Raw genomic sequence first — 27846 nt, forward strand, 5'->3', positions numbered from 1 at the left:
AAACACATTCCTTATAGAAAGCTTAGTTTGAGTTTGTTCTTTACCTTGCAGTCATTCAGCAGAGACCAGGTCCCTGAAACAAGTGGAAAACTGTTGACAAAGTCTGTAATTATCCAAATTTCAGTCAAGCCACATTTCAGTAAGTCTTGACTATATTAGTGTCCTGAAGCCCATCTGGTTTTGAAATGTATCAGTTTATTTTGTTTTTATAAAAGATTAAGCATTTATTTTTGAGAAGGACATTTTTTTATTGTCCATATAGTTCTGTTATATTTTTCTGTACTTCCTTATTTAGTGGTTTTCTGAATGAATACAATAACTTTTAAATTGGATTTAATTGTAAATTGGACTTCCATAAGAAATAAATTATTGAGGCACTAGACCATGGAACTTAAAGTGGATTATTAGTAAGTCAAATAAGTGGTTAAAAAACATAGCCATAACAACTGATCAAATTTCCTCAATTTTTATGTTTAACATGAATAGAAAGTAAGATGTTACACTTCCAGATTTTTGTTAAGAAACAGAAAGTATTTTCTTTCCATAGTTCACTGTCCCATAAGCCTTATTTAAATTAAGGTACAATGATTGCAACACATTTTGTGTAAGAGAAAATAAGGATAATTTTAAATGACTGTGGAAGTATATAAACACACCTGAGCCTGCATTTGAAATAAGCTAGGCTTGCAGCAACTGTGGTTTTCTGGAAAGGCCTAATTCACTAAAGTGAGACAACCTGGTCTCTTTTGATCAGTCAGTTTGCAGCTGACACCCAGTTGGGTGGGAGTGTTGATCTGCTCGAGGGTAGGGAGGCTGCAGAGAGACCTGGACAGGCTGGAGCCATGGGCTGAGCCCAACTGGAGGAGTTTCAATGAGGGCAAATGCCGGGGGCTGCCCTTGGGCCACAACAACCCCCAGCAGCGCTACAGGCTTGGGGAGGAGTGGCTGGAGAGCTGCCAGTCAGAGAGGGACCTGGGGTGTTGATTGACAGCCAGCTGAACAGGAGCCAGCAGTGTGCCCAGGGGGCCAAGAAGGCCAATGGCATCTTGGCTTGTGTCAGCAATAGCATGGCCAGCAGGGACAGGGAAGGGATCTGACCCCTGTACTCAGCACTGGTGAGGCCACCCCTCGATTCCTGTGTTCAGTTTTGGGCCCCTCACTACAAAAAGGACATTGAATGACTCGAGCATGTCCAGAGAAGGGCAACGAAGCTGGTGAAGGCTCTGGAGCACAGGTCGTAAGGGGAGCAGCTGAGGGAACTGGGGGTGTTTAGTCTGGAGAAGACTGAGGGGAGACCTCATCGCCCTCTACAGCTACCTGAAAGGAGGGTGCAGAGAGCTGGGGATGGGTCTCTTTAACCAAGTAGTAAGCGATAGGACAAGAGGGAATGGCCTCAAGTTGTGCCAGGGAAGGTTTAGACTGGATATTAGGAAGCATTTCTTTACAGAAGGGGTTGTTGGGTGTTGGAATGGGCTGCCCAGGGAGGTGGTGGAGTCCCCATCCCTGGAGGGGTTTAAGAGTCAGGTCGACTTAGCACTGAGGGATCTGGTGTAGTTGGGAACTGTTAATGGTTGGACAGGATGATTTTTAAGGCCTTTTCCAACCTAGATGATTCTGTGAAATATACTCACAACACTGTAGATTCAAAAGCTAGGGAAGTTCCTCCTTTGGGATATTAGGAAAGAATAAGAAAAGCCTTTGCAGTTGAGACCAATACCAAACCCAGCTAAGTAAAACTAAGATGCTTTCAGCAACGCCCATCAAGAAGAGACCAGCCATGCAGATGTCACATTAGTGTCACAGCCTTGATAAAGAGTAAACAGTCAAGTTAAGTTCACTGCCATCTTATTACTGCACTAGTCATTTTCCTCAGGTGTTTTTAATCTCACACTGGCAACATTTTTGGCTTATTTTGTTCATGACATTTTTTTAGATTCTTTATGTGCTGCTTCTCTCTTTCAGTGAAAATTCAACACCAAAGGGTCACTACTTATTCTGAGAATTACAGCTCACCATGACCTCTGGCATTTCCAATGTTTAAAATATCATCAAGATCAGACACTGCCATTTCCTCTGTGCAGTGTGAATATCACAAGTATTGTGGTCTTGTTCTTTAAAACATGACATGTCTAACTCTTGTGGAGCCTGGTGCTGTAGCTAATGACATTTTTCTAGCACAAAGCCCTGCTGAGATAATGGTGTGGCTGCCAGAAGGACACTTTCTGCAGTAACAGTAATACAACTATTACTCTTTTGAAAATAGCTTCCTTGGTATCCCTTTACTCCAGAAGTAACCAGAAGTTCCAGAAGGAAAAGAAAAAAATTCCCACTTTTTGAGAACTTCTTTCATTTTACTACCATGCCATACTTTGGATATCTTAGACGTCACCTTTGAATTTGAGTCTTAGAGTATAAACATTTTTCAGAAGTCAAAAATCAGTTTATGTTATCTTCAGCTAATTTTTTCATACAGGTAAATCCACAGTATGAAACTATGAGCACTAAAACAGTATGAGGGAGTTTCCTCCCAGTTTCACTGTTTTTCATAAGTTTGGAAAATCAAGTAGTGTTATAATCTCCCCTCTGCCTTTTCCCACCTTTATCCCTAAAAAAAGTCACCATTATTACAAAACTGAGGAGTATGAAGTAAAACATATTTGGCTAACTAAGGGAGAAAATAGATCAGCATTTATGACATGTTATATAATATGGTATTATAGTGACAGATCCCTGTTAATTTCAGAAATGAGCTATATATGCATATAAATGAAATTATGTTTCTTTCCATTTAGTCATGCTCAAATAAACCTTAAATGAATTCCATTGCACATCTTCAAGTCTCTATTAACAACTGTAGATGTAAGTATACTTTACTTCGATTATTTTCCTGGTTTCCAATTAGCCCCATATAGAGCATTTTCCAGTAGTTTTATCTTTAATAAAAGCTTGGATGATGGTAATGGGATTCACAAAATGAATAAAAGGTTGTGCCCTTCTTGCCAGGAAAAAAGAGGTCCTAGTCATTACAAATACTTGATCAAATATTTTAGTATACTGAAAAACTATCAGGAATATCTAGAAAGATGGTGCCGTGTTTTGTGACCAACTTGTACACAGGAGTCCCTCTACTACCACAGTCTTCTCATTTGAGAAGTGCTTCAATATCTTCTGCCTATATTTTTCTAGTTTTCTATAGAAACATGAATCATTACACCTCTAAGCAGCTGTAAAATTAGGCATAGGACGTAGTTTATAGCTCAGACACAAAGTAATCAGGAGAGTAATGACAGCCAATTCAGTTAATAGTGCTTAGTAAAAGCACTATAAATATTGAAAGCCATTTTCAAAGTGTGAAAAGCATACACCACTGTGGAAGTGGAGGTACAGAAGTCAGTAAATGATTGACTCAAACCCCACACATCAAGTTGCCACAAAGTTGAGAACAGAACCTGGCTCCAACTTCAGACCACACCATTTCTCAGGCACATCTTTCCAACTGCATGAGTGGTGACGGAGCAGACATTTGATAAAAAACTTTAAAGATAAAAACTATTTCTTACTCCACTGGTCCCCAAGATTAAAATATACTTTGGGGAAAACATGCACATCACAGACTGTTTTTTACAACTGTACTTCAAAGACATTGTAGAGTATTAGTGGAAATGCCTGGATAGTTGTGGTGGAAATTACTATTACACTTTTTTTTAATCAGCATTATATACATAACAATATATGTTAAAACAATGAAGTCTTTTATACGCATTCACCTCCACCACATTATTTTTGAGTTGTACAGTGATTTGAACCAAAAAAAGAAATTACACTGATGCAGATCATTACATGTTTGTTTTATGACATCACACAAGAACACAATTTCTACCCTTTCATTTGTAGTTTTACAAATCTAAAATATTCTCATGTTACCTGTGATTTGTTCAAGGGTAAATTACATCTAGCTCAAGAGACAATATGTATATTGGGTGGATTCTACATAGAGTTGTTCTTACTGCAGCTGAGGAATATATACAACACATATATGTGACTAGCCCAAATACACCCAATAATCATTACCTGAAAGAACTTTGTACCTCCAAGAGCAAATATCCAATCCAACATGGCCAAAGCACAGGCATACATATGCTTTGTGTTGTTAAAAAGAAATCAGGAGCCTTTCAATTCAAGAAAAATTGGAAGAACTTGTTAAGCTAAATCCAGACATTGTCCTTCTCTAGTTGAGTGCAACTGACTTATTTGGACTGTCTGGTAGTAGCTAAAACCAAAACATGACTACTAAGGTATTGGGAGGTGTACAGTAAAGGTGTATTTGTAACACAGTGAGCATTTCCACACATCTAGCTGTATTCTCAATGATCATCAGGAAACAGAAGCAAGATATGATTTGGCCATCAGCCAAGAAAATAGATTTTTAAGTCTGAGTGAAGTCTTAAATGTTACAGGTCTGTTTCAGGGTGGTTTAATGCTTTCTGTTTCTGTGTGAATCAGAAAAACAGAGTAATAACTAAATCAAATTTCCCTTCTAGATTTGGCCTGTATGGTTTGACCTGAGACTCATTGGACAGCACTGCTATTATGATTTCAAAATAGTTCTGCAGTCTTCATGTGTTTGTCCACTTTTCAGGTTCTCCAGCCTTTTCCAGAGAGCGCTACTGAGGCTAGGCTGACAGAACCTCAGTAGGTCTGTGCAGCCAAAGCTTGTTAAAATAGTTACTGTACTTCCAGTAGAAGTAAATATAATCAAGTAGATACAGACATACATATTCAGTACTCATGATGGAGTCACCAGCTTGAATGGACAGAGACAGGGCAAACAAACAGTGCTTAAAAATTAGATTAAGGGGCATAAAATGGTTAGGGTAGTCATAAGGAGTTACATTCCATCATGCTCTATTCATGGCAAGTGCACTAGTGAAGAAATATACTGTTTCAATTAAGCATGAAATGATTTTTTTGTTGACAGAATGATAAAGTCAGGCATATCTTTGAGGTGAGCAAATAGTATAAGATCCACACAACTTCATTAGGTTTGAGTGGAATGGAATATTCCTATACATTAATTGACTGGGGAACCTTCTAATTAGAAAGAGTTACAATACTGAAGGACAAAAAAAAAAGCTGTTTCAGAGCTGGTTTTATCTCATTGATGATGAAGCATGGTCTTTTCTATTATCGTATTTAGAGGCTTTGCATTTAAATTACATTACAATGTCTCAATTCTTCAGGTTTAATTAATAATTTAGTCTCAATATAAACTGTTCCTAATTATTATGTTAATCATTTTTTATAATTATCTAGACTTATTTGCAATTAGAAAGAATTGAAGATCTTTGTATGTCAAACAAATTTTGTTTAAAATTCAGCTAATTTTGCATTGAATTTTAAAATGCATTTCAGTTTGATCATGTTTGCAGACTGAATATATGGAAAAATGTAATTCCTTTCTCTTGGGAAGTTCTGAGAGTTGAATGTTAGTTTACACTCCAAAAAAAAGGGTCTTAATGGATCAAAACAATTACAACTATTTTAAAAAGTAATTTTCCTAATTTTTCAATCGCACTAAAGTATTTCCTTTTGAACTAATAACATTTTTCCATTTTAAAATACCACAAGCATATTACAACAATAATTATCTTCCACCCTGTTGCAACTCCAGAAGTTCAGAATAATGTCCATCTTACAAAAGGAAAGATATACTTCAGTCTCCTCAAAGTGAAACATTTCTGTATTATCAAAAGAGTTTAATTTCAGACTTCTTGACTGATCCAAAGTGGCTTCTTCCACAGTAGTCCAGGACTATACTGTGCTTTCTTGTGATGATGACTATGTCCATCTACAAGATGAAGTCGTTGGCTGGACTATATCTCCCATTATGTAGGTATAGCCATAGCATTTGCATGATTCACACTTGGTTCTCTCAGAGGTGATGGTGTGTTGGATTTGGATTTACAGGAGAGAACAGGAGTATCAGATTCCAATATCTCTGAACTGTCATATCACAGAAATGCAGTCTAGCTTTGAACTGCTCCAAAATGAAAACAGCTTGAAAAGGTAAACTTGAATTCCATTCAAACTTTCAAACCCAGCTTTGTTTTCCCAGTAAAGGAAAATAATGACATTTTGTAAAGGAAAATAATGACATTTTGATTTGGCAAAAAGTTCAACTATCCATTAAAAAGTTATTCAGAGGAATGGTTTGTTCCAAAATAACCAAAACAGATTGACAGAGTTCCTTGTTATCTTCCATCTACATCACCTTTCAAACACGATGAAATGGAAGCAAACTCTTCCCTAGATTGCCAAAAGCAAGGAGAAAATCTCAGTAATGTGGTGCTGGAAAAGTACCATTTCATACCTCTCATTTCTATATTCTGTCAATAAATAGCTGATAACAGATAAAAGAGTGGGCTAAATAGCATCTGCTGTGACGCGTTACAGGAATTCTTAGTTCCTTATGTTAATCCTCCTACAAGGTAGTACTTCACATGCAATTTAGCTACGCATCAAAGCCACAGAATATTTAGATGATGCATGGTTTGCTCATCAAAAATCAGGGCCAACATCATGGGTTTCTACATTGTATTCAGTGAAATCCACCTCACATTGTATCATTAGAAGTGGGAGGGTTTCCTAAATGGTTGGGGAATTTTCTGAATGCGTTAGTTAAAATGAATATTGGAAAGAACCACGATAGTCTACCATTTTCAAAAATCCTATAAAAAACAGAGTTGAAAATAATTTGGTGAATCGGCTAATGATTTACACTGATAGAGAAATAGGCATGTGTTGCCACAAACAGAAATAAATTTGAAATCTCAAAGAAAATAGCATTTGAAAGCAACCAAGCTAATAAAGGAAAAGATACTAGGACTGATTCTCAAAACTTCGCTTATCTTTTAATTCTGTAAAATAACATAAAACCTTTTCTAATGCTCTTCTGTAAATGCTGTAAGAGGAATTAAGATGTGATTTTGTGTTCACAAGGAAACTGCAACTCCTTGTTAAACAAGAATCTGTTTGAACCCAAGATTAAATAAAAATTTCTCTCCAGAGCTGCTTACACCTCTAATAAGGCAAAATAAAATCATGCTGCCATTAAATACACAGTCTGAAAAATACATCAAGCAGCTACTTGAAACCTGTCAAACAAAGTTTGCTCCTTGGGCAAGTAGAACAAGCCACAAATCATTACAACTTTTCTTTGGGAGAAGTTTAAACTGAAATTACTGAGTGCCATCCTACCATCTCAAGACCTCTGAGAAATTTGAGATACATCACCAAAACAAAACTAAGAAAAGTCATCCTGATGCTTTGAGGGATGTGAGAGTAATCTTCTGTCATCCACTGGGAGAGTTTTACAGGTAGCAGAGACTTGTCAACAAGCCATTGAAGTCAGCACAAAAAGTCCTATAGCTGTAAACTGCAGTAGGATTTTGATCTAAGAACACTCTCATTCGCTTTTGCTAAGCCTGCTGAAAGGTTGCCCTGTGGTAGCATTAGTAAGGGCTTCACTAGGAGCTCCAGGGACTGGAGGGGTTCTTGTGATTGTTATCCTAGGGGAAACCAAAAGTTTATTGCTCTTGGTTGTTGCTTTGCTCCACAAGAACTTTAACACTGATTTGATGAAATTAGCTACTTCTTTCTGAAGGACTGAGCACAAATAGTTGTTTACTGGCATAGGTTAAAAGTACTGATCAGAAAAGCTCTTGGGACTGCACGTCTCTCCCACGGGTCCTTCTTGAGAGCACAAGATTAAAAATTAAAGTAAATTTTCTTGATTTGATGCCTCTAAAACTCATCCAAAATTTAATAATAAAAATTTATAATTGGAGAGTTTGGTGTGTTGCCTCTGACATCTTCAGACAGGTTACTCAGCTTCAGAGGCATACACAGGTACTCTGAGGTGACTGAAAAGAAGAGAGTAATTGAAAAGGAAGTTTGATTGCCATGGTTTGCTTGAGTAAATGTAGGAAGAGATGAGAAGAAAAAATATCCTTTTAAATAAGTAATGTCAATCTGAAGGATACAAAGCAATATGAGAGTTCTGATCTTTTGATTAAGAATTTGATTTCAACTCCAGTGAAAGCAAACAAAAAATTATCTAGATTTGTGGTCTCACATTTTTGCTTTGCGCCTACTTTCGATTTTACCTCTTTTCCACTGTAGAAGGAAGTAAAGGAATTACAAAATCTAAAGGTCTACACTGATCTCAGCTGAAATGAATTCTCAGTATTGATTCATGACAATTTTTGCTTTGCTATTTTTGTTGTCTATCTGTGTCCATGCAGAGTGTGTGTGCATTTCTGATTTTTTTTCTGAGATCAGAATGTTTCAGGAAATATTACTTTTCATTTTGCTTTTAGGTTCTCACTAGAAAGATTTCTATTTTCAGACAGCCTAATAATGAGAGGAAGTGGGAAATACTTATATTTCCCAACAGCAGGAGCATAACTTAGATGCTTTGGAGTTTACACACAAACAAAATTCTCTCTAAGACAACCTTACCAACACTGCAATTTAGCTCTTTTTTATGATCCTTTACATGTGCTGCAATGACAAAAGCATATGATCATCCAGGTGAAAGACTTGCTCTTCAAAAACCTGGCAAGAAAATGAGACAATCACATGGACACCGTATCTGGCACATTGCAGACAGCAGGAACAGGGAGAGCAGGAGCACCCCTTTTGGTGGCAGTATGGATGTTTCGATTAAGCTAATCATGACACTTTATGATAAACTACAAGGCTAATTTTGTTAGAAGTCTGGTTTCAAGGGTGGTAGAATGAGATAGCTACTTTCATAAGGGAGTTAAAACCTGTACTAAAAAGTACTGTATGTATTTTACTTTCCCAGAAATTGATATCAAAGAGATCAAACCCTGAGTCCTGTCCAGTGAAAATATGCCAACTAATATTTACATTTCCTACTCATGCATAAGTGAGCACAGGTGATAAAGATAAAGACAAATTTAAAATTATCTCCTAAATAGGTCTTTTGACTTAGATGACAATCCCAGGAAGGCAACCAATTAGCATTCTGAAGTTAAGTAGTAATCATCATAAACATCCCATGCCAGAAAGATTTAAGTTAATACAATCTAAAGTACAGCTGCTATTATTTGAAGGCAAAATTACACTTTTAAGCTAATGAATATTAAATTGTTTCTTTTTAATATATAAATAAAAGTCAAATACAGTTGGCAGAGCTAGGCAGGAAACACAAGGAACATGAAATGTGACTTATTGTAAAATGTCATCTGGACAATCTAGAAGGGATCAAGCCCAAGTTGATAGCATGTCTTCATGGGCAGCGCGGTATAAAACAAGAAAGAATGACCATCTGTTTAGCATCACCATTGATGATGTGAACTGCAAAAAGTAGCATAAGATACATTTTACTTGTCTTTTTTGGGGATAATACAAGGTCTTCAGAAATCCCAATGATGGCTAACAGTACAGGCAATAACCAAGGTGAAGCTCCCTTGACAGGTACCCAAGATTTTAAATGCAGCAGCTAAGACAGCTTAAAAGGACAAAAAAAAAACAAAACAAAACAAAACAACCCAGAATACAGAAGCAGCAAGCATGAACATAAGCTAATACTGCAAAAGGCAATTCAGTTTATAATAATTTCTGACCCAAAATATCATCTAAACCAAAAGGTATTAACAAGTTCAGAAAGCAGTAGAAGTGCAGCATAGTGCAGACTCAAAGTGGGGAAGAGACTCAGACTGTGATTAAGAAGAGATATCTGTGCAGGGGAACCACAAACAAGTCATTTTAATGCTACTTCCATGCTCATGGAGGTGGAGGGGCACTAATCTGATCAGTACTGTGGTACCATAGTCTGAGAGCAAGAACATGAGTGCTGATGATGGGTCATCAGCCTAGATAGTCTTGACTGTATAGGTCAGTTTAGTGTAATCCTTCAGCAGCATTTTAAAGCGGCTCTTCTCCACATCTCATTATTCTTCTGTTATGATGACTGATTAATTATCAATATATCAAGCTAAGAAGATAATTGGACTTCAAATACAGGGTTTTTCACTTCTAAATTTAACAGAAAAGTGTTTTGCCAATTATTAGGCCTTGCATAAAGGACACAGCCAGCATAAAGACAAACCAATAACCAAATTGTATTTGATACAAAAGGGTCAGTACATGGGTGAGCGCTGGGGGTACAAGTCAGTCAGATTATATGTAATTGACATCAATCCCACTGACCCCAACAACAACACCACACAACCAACAGTAGGTAGAATAAATGGTGAAATGCAGTCTCCCACAGAAGGGACAGGAAACAACCAAGTCAACAAGCCAAATACATAAGACCAAGGAAGCCACATACTGAATCTCTACACAGCCCATGTTTACAAAAGCCAGACCTGACTGGAGCCCAGTCCCAGGGAGGCAGGAGGTCCTTCCCCAACAGGGAACTCTGCACAGTACATCCACCTCACAGACAGACACTGCACTCCTGCAAGTGGTCCCAGCTTTTATCCCCAAGTGGGACACCTGACCTTTGGTTACTTAATGTGGGACACCTGGGGCTCGTTCACCCAATGGCTCTCCCTGCAAGGCCGCTGCACCCTGGAAGGAAGCCTAAAGGCAAACTCACCACCCCTTTGGGAAGGGCTGTGGGAATCACCCATATGTCAGCCTTAATTTGGGGCTTGGGGTTGAAACCCCAGCATTTCAAAAAGTGAAAGGAATTTGCATTGCTAAGTGTACTACTATTTTTCAACAAGCAGTACATAGCCACAGATTGTTGTGAAAAGCCTGTAACAACTGATCAGAGATTTTACATATTGGTGTATAACTCATTCCTATGAAAAATATCATCAGAAGTCAGATGTTTTTCTGCATGGACTAAAATGTTGTAAAATTTCTCACCTTTGCTAAATAACCATCATCGGTGTTTGTCAGTGGCCAGAGCCTGGGTAACTACATGAGCCTACATGCCAGAAAAGCTTTAGTGGTAGTTGGATACAGTTACATATTAGTGTTGTAGAGATGTCCACTTCTTGTGCACAGGATTCACTGTGACTTATCAGACGAAAGCACATATTCTCCAGTTAGGCTGGCACTGAAGATATGTGACATGAAGAACTGCAATTATTAGGTTATTATTAGATTTGGTGCACTGGATAATAATGCAACTGACTTAAGTTCGTAGTTCTGAACTCATTGCTGCATGAAAATGATTAGGATTTAGTTAGGCAGTGTCAAATCTTCAGGATAGTCATAGGGTAGTTTACCTTAACAGAAGGTCTTTGCAACTGATTTAGCTGCATCTACATTCTGTTAGCATATAGCGCTCAGGTGACATATTTTCTAGTAGAAAGGTTTCTTTTGCATAGACTAACTTGTTTTAGTGGAAAGTAATTGGAACTTCTGATATCATCTTAATCACTCATCTGTGTATCCTATTATAAAGCAGTAATTTATAAAATTTTACTATTATAAACTCAGAAGTAATTGAATTTATTTTTTTTTTTAAGGTCAGTGAATGTTTTAATTAAAGATCCTTTTCTGCTGCTATGAAAAGAGTTTTGTTTTTGCAACAGGACAGAGATTTGGTTCAGAAAAGCTATTAACTTAGTAGCAACACTGGAAACATCAATAGTTGTCAAGGAACAATTGAATTGATGTACTAGACCTTATCACAGTCAGTGAATAGCAGGAAAGCCTTTGTGAGTCTCCATGCTGTTCATAGCTCTTTCGAAGGGTAAACTTGCCATTGAAACTAAGGAGAAAAGTTTCAGGACCTGCTCAAATGTAAAATGTCTTTAAGACTTTTCATAAATGATAGAATATAGCTCCCTTTTGTTGAGAAAAGTTTCTGATTGACCATGTTGCTTACTTACGAATTAGTTGACAAAAAGAACTTCTGAAATTTATTGCAAGGAGAAACACGTTGTCAGGTATGTCCAACAGAAAAGATACTCCTTGAGAAAATGTACTGCTAAAATACAGAAGATCTAAATTCCACTTTAACAGTAATAGACTTCTTTGTGAGATCAGGAAACACATAATAGTCTACAAAGCATCTTTTTCAGCTAGAAAGTGGGAATATTCACCTCCCGCAGAGTTACTATGAGAATAACCTCATTAATAACTGAGCTGGAAGGCTCTCTGAGGGAAGTTGCTATGGGAATAAAATGTCAAATTTCAGTGAACCAAACCGTTTTCTCCTAAAAAAAATTTACCAGAGTGATCCCCAGGTGATGGAAAATTCTTTAAATTAATTTACCAACAAAATTCTCAGTGAGGCATCAGTCAATCTGATCTACATGAAGGCCTCCATAATGCCATACATGACAGGGAAAAGCTAAGAAGCTAAGAAACCTCTTTGCCTTAAGCTCCTTTGGGCACTGGCTTTGAGAACACTGTTCTTGCAGAGCAGGATTTCAGAAAATGAGTCTTGGTGCTATGTTAATGGGAGTTTAGGGACCCTTGTAAGCAGGATTTTACCCAAACACCTGGACAAAGTATGAGTTCTATTTTTCTTCTAAATTCAGATCCCAAGAGATAAGGAATCTGTCTACAAAATTGGGTCTGGAAGAATTATCTCTTCTATTTTTAACCACAACTACAAATGAAATACTGGGGGCAAATAAGGACACTAAAAGATCTGAAAGATTCACATTGCAATTGGGATTGCCTACCACTCACTGTTTTCAAACCTAACCAACCCCATGGGCTTCAAATGAATGATGTCTCTTCTAACCTGCAGCAGAAGTGTGCCTGAAGTGCAAAGCCATAGGCTTGTTATTCATTTGTCATTGTAAGTTTAAAGCTCATCAGTTTGATAGCATTGATGTTCCCCCAGGAAAAAACATTCCAAAGAAGCAAGCAAACATGTGGGTTGTAAGTGTGGCTGTCCAGCTCTGGTTTATCTTTTGGGATTTGAAAATAGTATTGAAATTACAAGAATTTAAAAAACATTTGAATATCATTTCTGAAGATGTCCAGGCATTTGTGTCTCCTGGCTCTTTCTCATCAAAAAAATCACAAATGTCAATGTGAAAAACAACCTGGTTTCTGAAAAACAACTCAGGGCTCTGAGGCCACTAACTGGCCTTGCTGGCCAGCTTCCCTTGTCCCCCCTTGTTTCCCACAACCACGCTGCCTGGCTCAGGAGCTACATTGCAGCTCAGGCCTGGATCAGGCCACTATGAAATGAGAAAGAGCCATGAAGTGCAGCTCAGCAAAGCCGTGGCAGGTCCCACAAGGCTCCTCATGGCTCTTCTGAGCTGCATGTCAGCCTAGTCCTCAGCCGAGCTAGATTGCAGGTACCTCCGTGCCTCGCCATGTACCTCAACTACCCTCTGGACTCTTGGTTGACCCCACTTATATCACTGATCTGCTCTGCTTGCCTGGCCTGGGGACGGGACAGCTGCACCCTGCCCGCTGCTGTCGCACAGTGGCATTTCCAGAGCTACAGCCTGGGCATAGTTTTAGAGCAGTGGGATCCAACTACAGGAGGTAAGTTTGCACAGCAGTAGCTGAGGCTAGAATGGGGACTGGAAACAGAGAAACCTGCCTCCCATTGTAGAAAAAGGCAATGTTCATTCAAATTAGCAGCACATATAGTGAGTACATTTAAGTGCCAGAGCTCCAGCACAGAAGAATTAAAGAAAGTTTGAAGTATTCTATCACTGCCTGGCCACAGAGAAGCACCTCAGAGTCCAGCAGAAGCCAGATGCCTCTTACAGTAGCCAGATTTCCATTGACTGATTAAATAAAAAAAAACCCTTACTTTTAAGAGGGCTGACTTATTCCATTAACTTCAGCCATTAGCCCACCCATAGTTACCATCCTCCACAACTCAATTACTTTCACTATGTACTTTAGCACTCAAGTTGAATCTTACTCATAGGTCTCATAAATGTTTAAAATGAAGTTATACTTCTAAAAAAAAAAAAAAAACCCCAAACAACCCAGAACATTTTAGGGATGGAATCTCAAATCCAAACTTCTGAGGTTCCAGAAGGACTGCCCACTTTTACAGTTCGGATTTTGTTAGTTATCTGGAACCAAAAGGGGCTTTTTGGTTCTAGCTAGGATTCCTACTGTGTGAATCATTTCATTTCATTTCATAAGAATCATTTCACTTAGTCTGCCATTTTGGAGTAAAAGCAGGTCTCCCAAAGGTTTTCTTGCCTACACGTTCAAGACCGAACTTTTATTGATTCAACATGATTGATTTTTCCCAACTTCAATTGAAGCAATATCCTGTCTTACTAGTTAATGTTACATATGCCTTTCTATTTTGATACTTCACCTTTGGTGACTGTTTTCCTTCAGGGTGTATAGAAAAAATGGAAAAAACCTGATAGTAACAGCTATATTTTATTCATAAAGAACTTGCAGAATTTCAGTGCAACATAAATTTCTTCATCTCAAGGTTTACAGATAAATATTTAATGATGAAATTGGTAGTTTTGGCAGCAAGACTAAAAAAGATGCATTGACTTCTGTACATGTCATGGCCACCTAACTGCAGAAGTTTTTTTACTTGGAGCTGATGACTTATTCTCTGATCATTGCACTGCTTACTTCTGGGAAATCCTTCAGTGGTGAAGTAAAGATAAAAGTATGTGTATTTACACATCACAATTAATTACACCAAAGATGATAGGACCATGCATTGCTGAAAACAGTAAATATGAATAAGGAAATCAGGACCTTTGGTTTATCTATCCAGTCTTAAGATTAGGAATGAAACATGAAAGATTTAAAGCAAAACAAACATAGATACACTCACAAAGCAAACCAAATCCACCTCATCTCTATTGCTAGGCTTTCACGTCACCTGGCACAGAGCTGACTGAGGGGGGGAAGAGGACTCCAGACCAGCCACAGTTCCCAAGTTATGGCTGGGGGTTGGCATTGACAACAGAAGGTCAGTAGACTCTCTAATTCACACCTTAACTTATAAAGATTTACCTTACATCATCACAGGAATAAATAAAAGATTTATTTGATGAAAAGGGTGGGTAGTGGACAGATATTAATGGAAAGAACATAACTTCTAATTTTAAGAACAGAAGTTATTAGGCACAAAGCACAAACAAATACTGAACTGCAGAGGATAAAACTGCTCAATGTAGCAGAAGGTTTGTTAGTCTTAATGTTTGAAGCATTTGGTGGTATTAAATGTGCTTATACCAGTTCTGTATCACAGAAATAGAATATCAAGTTTAATTATAGATGTTAGATGAAAATAATAAATATTGGTGACTCAGTTCTAGAGTTCCCTGCCACATATACTGGGTTTGTTTTGACAAGGATAATGTACATATAAAAATAACTGTGTGTATATAGATATATAATTATTCTCTAAAAATATATGTGTATTTATAACTAGGGTGAAATGGTAGATCAGTAGATTGGAGCTTCATCTGGCTATTTATGAAAAGAATAGTAAACAGCCTAGGTTTCCTCACAATATAGAATGGAAAGCTTTTAAAATAGCAAAAAATTTTATTTCCCACCACCAGGTCTTTTTTTTTTTTTTTTTTTTTTTTTTTTTTTTTTTTTTTTTTAATCAAATACAGGTTGAAAAAGGGTTGGAAGACTAAAGACTAGAAGAAATAGATTGTCTATGACAATAGTCAGCAGTCTTTCCCAGATGATCTGCTGGGCTAAGTTTTAATTTTCCAAATTAGAATGTAGCACCGCACGCAAGAGGTTCTTTGCAACAGCCAGGATATCCTGTCACTTGAAACATCAGGATGTCATTGACTCACATATGTCTGTGGATCAAAAGATGTATATGATCTACCTAGCAGAGGAAGGTTAGGAAGCTGAGAGACGAGCCTGTAGTTATTCATTTGCATTTGTATGCTCAGGGAAGCATTCAAAATTCTCTCCATCTCACTAGAAACAGTGAGAAAACTGAATGCCATAAGCAGTATCTTTTCTCCATAAGGGACAGCAATGACACTAAAAGGGTCGCTTTCTATTAATGCATTTAAAATCCACGCCTGTGCTCCCTCCAACACCTGCGAGACAGACTGGTGGCTCCTGGCTTCGGAGAACCAAAGCACTGAAGTCAGGGCAGCACTCAGCATTAAGTGCTTGAAACCACTGAAAACGTGGTGTCTCTTCACTGTCATACATTTTTTAAACAGCAGACATAACTCCTCACTTTCAGACAAGCCTTGTGAAAAGCCATTCAGAGAGAAGATGCTACCCTAGTAATAACTAGAATTTGCCTAGCTAGCAAATGAGCTCCACTTGCACGTCTTGCCTCCCACAGCCACAGCAAACTGCCCAGGCAGCTGTTCTCTAGCTACTCTCTTCTCCCATTCATCAGTAGAGAGCTCCCTAACTCCAAAAGAAGAAGGAATGCCCCGCTGAAAGTTTGGGTCAACAGGAAAAGTTCTCTAGCTATGACTCTCTTCCAGCAAAATCTCACAGCACTTAGTGGTGACATTTTTTTTTTAACAGAAGATCAATAAATCCTTCAAGAAAGTCTTTCAACACTGAGATTTTTGCGGAGAATTTCATACTAAAAGTGTATTTCTCTTTCTAAGGTATTTTTATCTGCTATTACTATTTGCACCATAAAACAATCCGGTTTAATAGTTTAGTTTAAAAACTTCAGCAAAAGACCTCAAAGACGTGTCACTGGGCTGGAAAAGAGTTGGAAATAATGGCATAATGGCATACTGTTGCTGAAAAATCACATGCCAAGGCTGGGCAGAGAAGAATCTCATGAAGCTGCAGAAGACTTCTGGCTAGTCTGTTTCTCCCGTTACATCAAACCAATCTCAGTAAAGGCTAACTTTCTTTGCCAGCAATGTCCTGCGCATAATATTGTGTAGCTATCTCTGTAGTTTTCACATGCTAAAACAGCCAAATTTGAAGCTGGACTTAAAATAATGACTTTTTCTTACTTTTCCGAAAGGATCCTTTGATTAGCTTTTGTTCTTTGACTTCAAGTTCTGTGTAGTAGATGACAGCCCCAAAGATGTGGTATTGCCGCAAAAGAGTTCACAGGCTTTTACAGCTTGGACAAAGATTTATCTAAACTTAACCTCAAAAGACATAAAAACAATCTTCATAACATAATGTGAAAACAATCCAGGAGGAAGCAGAGGATAGTTTCAGAAAGGTGTGAAGGACACTCAGGAGGCTAATGGTGATTTTGTGATTATATTGCATCAATGTTTTAACATGGTGGCTAAGGACAGTTTTCATTGCTCAGCAAGGGAGGCACAACAATATCAAAAGGAAACAATAATTACTGGAAGGATTAACTCACTTTGCATTTTTAGATCTTAAATAAGGAACAGCAGGTGTTCCCTTATCACTGTAAAAGCAGGAAAAAGAAGGAAAATATTTTTTGTCATTGCAGTCTATTGCCTCATGGTATATTTATCTTGCTTAATACAACACACTTTCTTACACAGAACAGTGTTAGTAATACAATGATAAAGTCAGTGCTCTATTTCATTTACTATTGCATCAAGCTAACAATGATAGGGGAGAAAAGCACATCAGCTGTAGAACTTACCTAAAGGTTTCCAAAATTCAAAGAACTGGAATTAAAATACTTAAAAAAAAAAAAAAAAAAGAGAGAGAGAAAATGAGAGAGAAAATAGAAATAAATTCAAAAGCAAGAAAATATTGCCAGATTGAAGTAGGAGGCTAAAAAGAACAGATTTAATTCATATTTCAGTTTGAATCAGATAAACAAACTGTAGGATGGATTTGATGAATATATCCTAAAGCAAAAATTTCTGACTAGAAAAAGGTAGAAAAGGATTAATGAAACATATAATGCAGACTTTATATTATTATATGATATGAAGAAAATATTTATGGGATATAAAATTTGAGAAATAAATTTCAAATTCATCAACTATGTTTAGTTATCATTCAGGCTTTAAAAACCTGTATAATAGGCTGCCACCAACTCCAGTAATGCTAAGGAGGGTTCCTTCAATTTAAAAGGAAAATGTCTCTGTCTTAATTATGGAATGAATGAAAGTAACTTATGCATCTATATTGCACTTGATAACTATGTCAGAAAACTGGGTACAACATTTCTAAGAATGAAAGGATTACAGAATTTGATACTCTTGTGTCAAGACCTGTGACAGAGATCATAAAAAAAGAGGCATAGGAGAAAAACTGATTATAGCTAGAAAGAATTTTCCACTGGTCATAGCAGAAACTAATCATATGCAAAACTGAAAGAAGAACCCTAATGGACTGAATACAAGTGAAATAAACTGAAATCATAGAATCACTTAGGTTGGAAAAGACATTTAACATCATCAAGTCCAACTGTAAACCTAACATTGCCAAGTCCAGCACTAAACCGTGTCCCTAAGGGCCAAATCTCCAGTAAGATTTCCTTGGTTGCATACTGCTAGGCTTCCTGACAGACAAAGAAAGCCAAATTGGAAAATACAGAAATTTGACCTCAGCCTCTAGGACTGAGACAGTGATTTCAGAAGAGACATCAGATTTTTACAAAGATTTTTTAAGGAGTTCAAATTTCCAGTGATTAAAAACAAAACTGTCCAAATGCCTCACAAATCCTAGCCTGTCCATTCAGACTGTTTCACTTACATATGAAAAAACACAAGTTGGAAATTAAGGAAGATGAAGATGGGATCAAACTGATTAGGTGAGAGGTCATTACAGTGTAAACAAGTCTTCTGGTTACTGGGGTGGACAATAACTTATCTGGGAACAAAAGGAAGAAAGTCCTCATTTCTGTGACACAAACGTACACCTGTACTCTTAGAGTTCCTTGTTACTGGACACTTCAGGTGAATGCTGACTGCCTGAGGGCCAATATATAGCACTATGATTTTCTTGAGGACAATCTGAAAACAGTCACATGATGCACTTTTTTTTATATTTGTCAGATTCTGGTAAGTGAGGAATCTCAAAGGGAAAGCCTGGTAGTACTCACCAGTAAAGCAACAGATGCCTTCGTACTGTCTTCTCTAGAAATTTGCGTTTTATAAAGGTACAGTACTATCTACCAAAAAATCCCCTATGCATAGAAGTACAACGAAAGCCCATGTACTACATGAGAAAAATAGTTAGAACTTGAGGTGTACTGTATAATGTTGTACTGTATACATATGATGCAACATTTATACAGTATAATATTAATTTCTAAAAGTTTAAAATTAAGTCAATGGATGTTCCATGAAATACTGTATTAAGAGAATCAGTTCCAGGTCCTGATGAATGCGTTAACATTCAACCTTCTCTTGTATTGAGAAGGTGGAGGCATCTTGGGCTCCAATATTTCTCATCTGCAAATACTGTGTGATATGAACAGGCATTTCTGTAAAGGAAGTAGTTTCCTGGGATCAAATGCAGACAGATAAAAGCCAGTGTTATCCTTCAAAACATGTATTGTAATGTATTAGAGACTTAACCCCAGTCTCTAGACTGGGTAAACCAGAGAGTAGACCAGCTTTGTACTTTAGAGAGTAAACCAGCTTTGTTCTTCTTTAACCGAAGGAGAAAAAAGTCAAGATATTTGCCTGTTCAGTTTCTGCCAACACCCTGTATTTGAGTTTCATGCCAAATTGTGATTGAGTCCAAGGAAACTCAGAATATGATTTAGTTAAGAAAATGACGTTTATTGCTAGCACAAATTTTTGATCTTTGCAGAATAATCATCTTTTACTTTTTCCTGTTGTGTGGAAGCTTACATATACACATATATACAGTGTTCACAATACAACAGCAAATACGGCAACATCTCAACATAGGCTTATATTAGGCAGTTAGTGCAGTTTAAGGTAATCAATTTAACTAGTTCATGAAATTAAGCAAAACCGTGCTCGAGAGAGATCAGGTCCCCTGATGTGTACACTGGTTACTACTGCTGCTCTTTGCTCTCCAGAAAGTCCTTGTCTCTTCTGCTAAATTTAGTGGATAAGTCCCCTACTTTCTGTCCCTTCTCTCCACATGTTTTACCATGATAGGATACTGTGGAGCTCCACTACCAGGATGAACTTCAAGTTGGCCTTTTCATTTGAATATCCTCTCAGAATTTTTTACTTTGTGTTGATAGATCTAAGTAGCAACCTTATCTCTTCCACACCTTCCCCACCATCTCAGCATTAGCTCACTTCAGCTAAGTTGAAATACCGTGAAACCTCCAAAATGAATGTGACAATATTTTCCTCTTTACCACCCTTCAGCCCTTGGTCCCAGGTGTCACTGCCCACTAGGTTTTGTATCAGGGCGGTTTCTTCTCCTGCCTTCCCAGCCTTACTGTTTAATGAGTAAAATAGAAAAAAGTAAGAGTCTTGTGCTTGACCAACAACAAAACCCTGCCTTCTTTGTTCTTATGCCCATATTCTGAAGAGACTCTACAAAGACAGTCCTAGTAGGATAGGACCTACTTTCTTTGAGTATCTATAGCGAGATCATAGTTCCTTACTATTTTTTCTTCCAAAGATTTTCTCATCTTCTAATTCACTCAGGTACAACATCTGATTCCAGCCTGAACTTCCTTCATTCACCAGACAGCATATTACTCAAGGTTCATAAAAAACTTCATTCCCACATTACTGCTGGCTTTGTAACCCACATTCACACATCCACATCAAGGAATTCTTTCACTTTCATGCCAGATGCTACCAATGACACAGTGAATGTCACACTGTAGCCTGATGGGAGGAGATAGACCTGTTCCCTGTTGTTCTGTGGGAAGGTGTCAGAGCAGAATGAATGCAACCAGCCTCATGATCTCCCTGGCAGAGTGAAAGGCTGGTCTTTTGAACTCTACTAGAAGTGAAGTCAATATTGAGGAGTAGAGTCAGTTTAATATCTCTGTACATTTGAACACCATTTGTCCATAGGAAAACTAAGCATATACTTTTCAGTGTGCTGCTTCTCCCACCATTCTCCAGTCCTGAAGAAGGCAGGTCTCTGAAAGACTACTCTTTTGGCACAGAAAACAACAGCAGCACAGCTGAAGGAGCAGAGCCTTACCTTTTCACTGCAAGAAACAGCGGTGGGCAGGGATAGGAGACAATTTAAGAGTTTGTAAAGGAGTGATTGCAGAAGCAATGTTGTTGAGATTTACACAATAATCTTGGGTTTTGACAGTTTATTTCACATTCAGAGTTTTCCATAATCTTGGATATGAGTCTCTAAGCTTAACCTGCTTGATGCTTCATTAGATTTGAATTATTTAGACTTAATTACCCAAAAAGTCCATCTTGACATCCAGGCACACAACATAACACACATAGCAACATGGGTAAAATGTGACCTCTCCTGAGCGCTTACACTTCCTAAATAACAAACTACCAAGAAATTCCTTAAGACTCTTAGAGATAGGTGTCATGCCAACTGCTTGTGTAAATTTTGTAAGGCTACAAAAGCAGCAGCAAAGACTTACATGATGCCTTTGTTTATGACAGAGGTTCTAACAAGGATGTTTCCACCAAAGCAGAAAGTTACATCTTGAAATTGGAGAAAATATATTTAGAAATAATCTTGAAAATTCATCTGGTCAATCTCTAAGCCATTGCTGGGAGAGATTTTGTTGAATCTGGATGATGGTAAAGTAAATTAAAATTGGTAAATATTTTAGCTGTCCCTTGAAAGAGTCTTGGTTCTAATCCCAACAGTGTGAGGTAAATCAGATATTGCACAACATTTTTAGGACAGTCAAATGGAGGAACAGAAATGCAGCTCATTTAAGTGAGTAAGAAGCTAAGATGGAAGTGCCAGATTCATCCTGCTTTTCTTTAGAGTTTCCAGGTGAAAAGGGAAATCTGTGATCTAGTATTACACTTCACTAAATTATCATTTAGTGTCTGAAGAGGTCTACATCATTTGTGTACATTGTTCCGAAGCTTTTAAGACTGACTTTTAAGAAGTTGGGAAGATAATGGCTGATGGTGATTGCAATGCCATGATATTCCTTCTGAACCTTCTTTGGCACAGATAATGCTAACTCTTGACAACAGTTCGGCAGTTTGCCTGGAATTACCATATTCTTCTTCTGTGCTGTCCTTTCTGTCTCTATTCTCCTACTGTCTCGTACCATGCTGTAACTGCATGCTTGACACTGATTACTGTTTTGTTCTGTGTTTGTACAGACACTAGCATTACGGTTTCTGAAATCTATTGCACTACACATAGTGATGACTTCAAGTCTACAGTTACATAAATGGAAAATAAAATTGTATATAATTCAACATGGTCATAAAAGAAAAAAATAAAAATCCAATGGTCTGGATCTTATTTATCTAAAACCTTGATATCCAGCATAAAATAATGCCTTCAACGGCTGTTTTATCCACTTTTTGACACAGCACTGTCTTAGAGAGTTTTTAAGTCACAATGTGGTATTCCTACCCAATCCAGTTCTAAAAGGGAATAGGAACACTCATCTTTGCAAAGGAAAAAGTAAAATGTTACATAATTCGACATAGAAATTGCATGAACAAACCAAAAATCCAGCAGAAATATTAATCCCACCCTATATTTGTTACTTCCACTAACAAAAGGTATTTAGATTCTAAACCCTCTATAATTGTTCTGTAGGGCTATGTTTTATGAAACAGTCAGTTTGAAAAGAATAGGTTATTAGCCTTCTGATTCAAGCTCTTCACAGTTGTTGTGTGACTGCTTCAATCCATTACAGCTTTGTGGTGGGACGCTGATGAGCACTACCACACCTCTGTGGATAACTGGACACTGCATACTCTGTTTTGACTTATTTTGATATTTAACCATTGCCTTACATTGTTTACAAGTGAAACCCTTATGTGTCATTTTTCCCTATGTCACTTTTATAGTTCTTCAGCTTCGACTGCACTTCATAAAAATTCATAATTTTGTTCAGAATTTAGTTACCTGAATCCATATTAATTTCAGGCCTTTTTATTAGAATCTGCATCTATTTTTTTTGTTCTTTTAGTACAAGATGGGCTTTTCAGCAGCTGGTCATTTAATAATGACATTTTCTGCAACTCACCAACAACTTGAAATCCTTCATTTAAACTGACGACTTTTCTAAAGAAGAGAGGTAGAAAATTACCATTCAGAATTTAAAGTTTAACTCCAGAGGATGGATACTGTGTTCGCTAGTACATAAGATTTCCATTGAGCTCTGTAGTTATGACACCACAGAAGAATGAACCTTATGACTCAGGCAACGCAGTGGGATTTCAGCACAGTAGATTGAGTAGATCCATGAGCACTACAGTGAATCAGGGACTGGCCATGTAGAAATTAGCCAAGGCTTGTTGCTATGCCTCATTTCCTTCATACAAGACTACAGGCACAGCATGTCATACTGACCTCCGCAAAGGAGTGTTCAAGCTCTATAGCTTCAGAATACTCTGTGAAAGGCTCTTGGAAATATGTATTTGCTTTAAATGTAAAGTCATGTACTATAAAAATAAAACCAAGCTCTTAAAAAGTTCAGTGAACTTGTTTCTAAAATTAACTGTAGCAGAACTGACTTTTAAAGCCCCATATAATCAAATATAACTGCCACATCACTTCACAGGACCAAATTCTAGCCTCTAACACTTTTGTTTCTTATCCTTTCCTCTGTATCATCTACCCCCACAATACAGGCAAATATGTTATTGCTATTTGGTAGCAGTAATAGGTCTCCTGAGTCAGCTCCTTTCTAAATGACTCTTTTCTACTATTTCACATTCACCTGTTAAATATCATTGAACTTTTAACAGAGCACAGTCAAGCAAATCCATCCAGAAAGTTACTCTTTATAGTTACCAGGCTATTGGTAATAAATTTGTTATTTATGATATTTACCAAGAATTTGCAAATAACATTTACCAATGGCAAATATTCCTCTTGCTTTTCTATTGCCATTCTTGTGAACTTATTTCTGTTTCTGAAGAGCTGAACATCAGGAAAGATGTACTGCTTTGCACTCCTGTTATTAGTACTGGACACACATATTCAGGAGAGGATAGTTGTTATGAGAATAGGAAATATTTGAGGTAAAGAGAGTCAATGTTCCTTTTCTTCAGCAGTATTAACCAAAATGAAACTCTTTTCCTTTTACCCGAGCACTAAACTGACTACACAATTGGCGTAGTATCTAGCTTGAAAACACTTTCTAAATGTCTGAAAAAAATGATGCAGTTCTAACCTATTAAAATATCTAGCTTTGATTAGAGGTAGCGATACTGCCACACCAGACCTAGTTGTCTATCCAACCTATACAGTAATAAAAATCAATAAATGAAACATACTTTTCCATTGAGCTTCTTTAGCCAGTGTACAAGCTCTAGGCAAACAAAAGACTGTTCACTGGATTTTCTATCTCCTGTTGTGCTTTAACCTAGGCTAAGAGGAAAAAATGGGATAAATGCAGCATGGTTTTACCAGAAGTTGTTTGTGCAACAGTAACCAGATAGTTTTCCTTGAGGAGAAATGTATTTTGTAGATGGTAGGGTTGGCTTAGACTTCCTTGTTCTCAATTTCAGTGGAGTGATATATAAGAAAGTATAAGCAAAGCTGAACAAGGTGACAATTAGCTGGCAAATGCAAGGTGACTAACACAGGAAAAAAATGTTGGTTTGGAATTGGAATTATGTGGCTGATGGGGATTAAGAGCAAAGGAGATGAAGTCTGGAAATAATCCATCGGCATACTTACACAAAATATTCAGTGGACTTGATAACTGCCATGGAGCTGAGGAAAGTGGTGATAATACAAAACATTGGTAATGTAATGGATAATCAGAGCATCACAAGGAAACGAGTGCAAGATCCCCTTTGAGAACATGAATAACAGAAATGGACCAAAATTGAGTCATGCAAAATGCAAGGTCATGCACATAGGAACACCAAAAATTTCTGCTGTGGATTGGAGCTCATCAGTAGAAATTACTGAACAGGGCACTGGTGGGCTAACTAGACGACAGAGCAACTGAACTATCTACATATGTCCATGGAAAGGGCATACGTAATCGTAGGTTGTACCAGGAAAGTTATTGCCAGGAGAGATAAGAAAGTATTGTTTCCAGCACAAGGTCCTGGTCAATACTCACCTGCAATTCTGTGTATAATTTGGGTTATCTGTGTGCAACCAAGACAAGTTCAAATGTGTGAAGGTGAGGGGCACAGGGGTTGAATAAACAGTGGAAATGAGAGAAAACTAAATGGGGTTTTTTTACAAAGTGAAGAGTGAGAGAGAACATTTTTACTGTCTATCAATGCACTGGAGTAATCATGGAGGGTGGAGAGCTGTTTAAGCTAACAAAAAAGTTGAAATAAACATAAATCTTATAAATAGGTTAAGAATCATTTAATCATAAAAACAGATGTTTCTAAGCATTCAATAAGTGAAGTTCTGGAAGATCCTTCCAACAAAAATAGAACACTGAGAACAAATATAGCCAGTTTTAAAATGGTATGTATTATGGCCTTTAAAAAGCGTATGATAACGATGTGTTATGCTGTCTGTGACAACTGGGGGGTTACAGCATGCAGTCCAGCCTTCTGGCTGGATCATGTTTTATTATCCTAAGCATAGTGGAGAGCCTACATACAGCCTATAGGTTTTAGATCTACCCAGTGGACTAACACCTATTCTTATTAGACAAAAAGCATGACTGGTACCCCTAGAGCACACTATAGGCTTGTCAGGCAGTACCTGGATGCTCTTCACGTACTATTTCCACAGTGGTATACCGAGTCAGTAACTTTTTCTATGATTTACAAAGTAACAATAAATGGCTTTAAACCTCTTCTTTCAAAATTCGTGTTTTATTCTACATCCAGCATTAACACATACGAACCTAAAATGACAATACTTTTTTCAGCTCATTTTTCCCATTTTAAGAGGCAGCTGTGGCTGTACACACAATACACTAAATAGCTTTGCTTCTACTATGCCTACATATTCATACACAACTCATTTATTCCGGTTCTTTTTGAATTGATAAGTACTGTCATTCTTCAGCAAAATTATACCATCTCAAGAAACAAATCTACTTTCTCTTGCTATACTTTCTTTTTTTTTTTTTTTTTTTTTTTTTTTTCCACCAATATTGTGGAAGACAGTGACTCTTGTAGCTTCTAGTGGGAATATGAAATACAGCTTGATTGTAGAGTAAACCTTGTAAGATACATTTTCAAAATGGACATTATTTTCATATATTATTTAGGTACTTGGGAAAATGCCATCCTGAATAATAACTTGTAAATAGGATAGGTAACAGGTTACTGTTTCAAAAGCAATGGACTCTTCTGAACTAGATGGTTGTGCTAAGCATAAAATCTTAAGAGGGAAAAAAAAAAAAAGAGAGAGAGATGATGTTAGAAACATTCATAATGGCAAAACCAAAACCAAAATAAGACAAATAAAAAAAACCAAGAAAGAATAAATAATGACTTAATAGAAATCTATAAATACTTCATGCGCTTTTTTTTATTAGGTATTAATAATGGCTGCATTACAGAAATGTTTTCCTGAGGGAAACAGATTGAAGTATGAAGTCGTCTCTGCAATAATTTACTATTGAACTTTGTTCATTTTGTTCAAAAACTGACCACAGCCTTGTCTCATGGAAAAATAAAAGTGATAACAATTCATAGAAACTGCTTACTCAAGAGAGCCCAATCAAAAGTCTTACAAAGGCAAAGGCATGACAATATTTTTACCTGAGGATGTCTAGACAAGATTAATGCCATGCTTTCACTCTTGGGTATTTCTTTGTGAGTTACCTCAAAGTCTAAAAGACCAATTGTTCATGATCAAGATTTTACCTCGCGGGGAAGTGTGGGAGCTTCTTTCTCTCTCACTTGTTTACATAGTATGACCTATGGTAGATGACTGAAATTTTGTATCAGTAAAGAAAATCACAGCTATTGCATCACAGTACACAAATAGTAAATAGTCTGTCCCATTCACTACGCAAACAATGGAGTTTTGTAAACCAAACCTCCTCAGATACCTCTTCAAGCTTTGTCAAAGAATAGGGAATGATAATTATATCTTAAATGCAAGTATTCACCCTTTTAAAACACTTTGTATGCATTTAATATATTTCCTCCCTATTGACAAAACAATACAAATATCATAGTGTGTCCCGAATACATAGGGAAAACCATACATTTTTTGATTTGTTATGAACCTCAGAAAGCCCAATGTGATAGTCGTTTGAGGCACAATCACCTCCTAATAAAATACATTGGGAACTCCTGGGAAAGGAATACACTCAAAATTAAGCACTCGTCATCCAGATAGGCAACAACATCTATCCCGTGAGTAACGTTAAAAACATTTCTAGTGATAATATACAAATATCTGCATCCTAAGAGTGCTATGCTCTCTTTGCTTCGATAGCCAAAATGACTGTAATTGAAATGTATCCACATAATTCCAGTTAAATATGGTCTGCATATGAAAATGACATGGAAGTGCATAAATAGTGAAGAAACACCATATTTTATCCAAACTTTTCCATCGCCTTCCAAAAACTTTAAAAGATACACTTTCTTATGACGTATTATCTAGGCAGGGAGAGAAATCTCAGTGCAATAAAAAAAGTTTCAGAAAGTCAAGATGATGGAAGAAGTACACCGACAGAGAAACATCACCATTTGAGATGGGCAGGTGGGCAAAGAGTCAGCTATAAATGAAGACAAAAAAGGGCGCATCCATCTCCAAGACGATGCCCGCTCATAAACGCCCGCATGAAGTTACCTGCCATGTGCTCCGAGCCCAAGCGACGGCGTGAGAGACTTTGGACGAGCTCGGCTACGAGCGGGTCCCCACGCCATGGGCGCGACCGGCTAAACAAAGGTGCGCGCTTGCCCTCCGCCCTCCGCGGGC

The 27846-nt window shown here is 37.4% G+C and overlaps 1 protein-coding gene across 1 annotated transcript in view; it reads right to left on the minus strand.

The window, feature by feature from the left end:
* The window catches only part of STK32B (serine/threonine kinase 32B), a 177295-nt gene extending 149524 nt beyond the window's left edge, over positions 1 to 27771 (minus strand). Inside the window, exon 1 of the mRNA XM_026846779.1 lies at positions 27718 to 27771. Within this exon, the coding sequence (XP_026702580.1) occupies positions 27718 to 27724 (7 nt within the window). The 5' untranslated portion in view covers positions 27725 to 27771. The remainder of the gene's footprint in view (positions 1 to 27717) is intronic.
* Between the last annotated feature and the right edge of the window lie 75 nt (positions 27772 to 27846).

Source organism: Athene cunicularia, assembly GCF_003259725.1.
Source record: "Athene cunicularia isolate RWA chromosome 4 unlocalized genomic scaffold, athCun1 chr4_part1, whole genome shotgun sequence".
Lineage (NCBI taxonomy): Eukaryota > Metazoa > Chordata > Aves > Strigiformes > Strigidae > Athene > Athene cunicularia.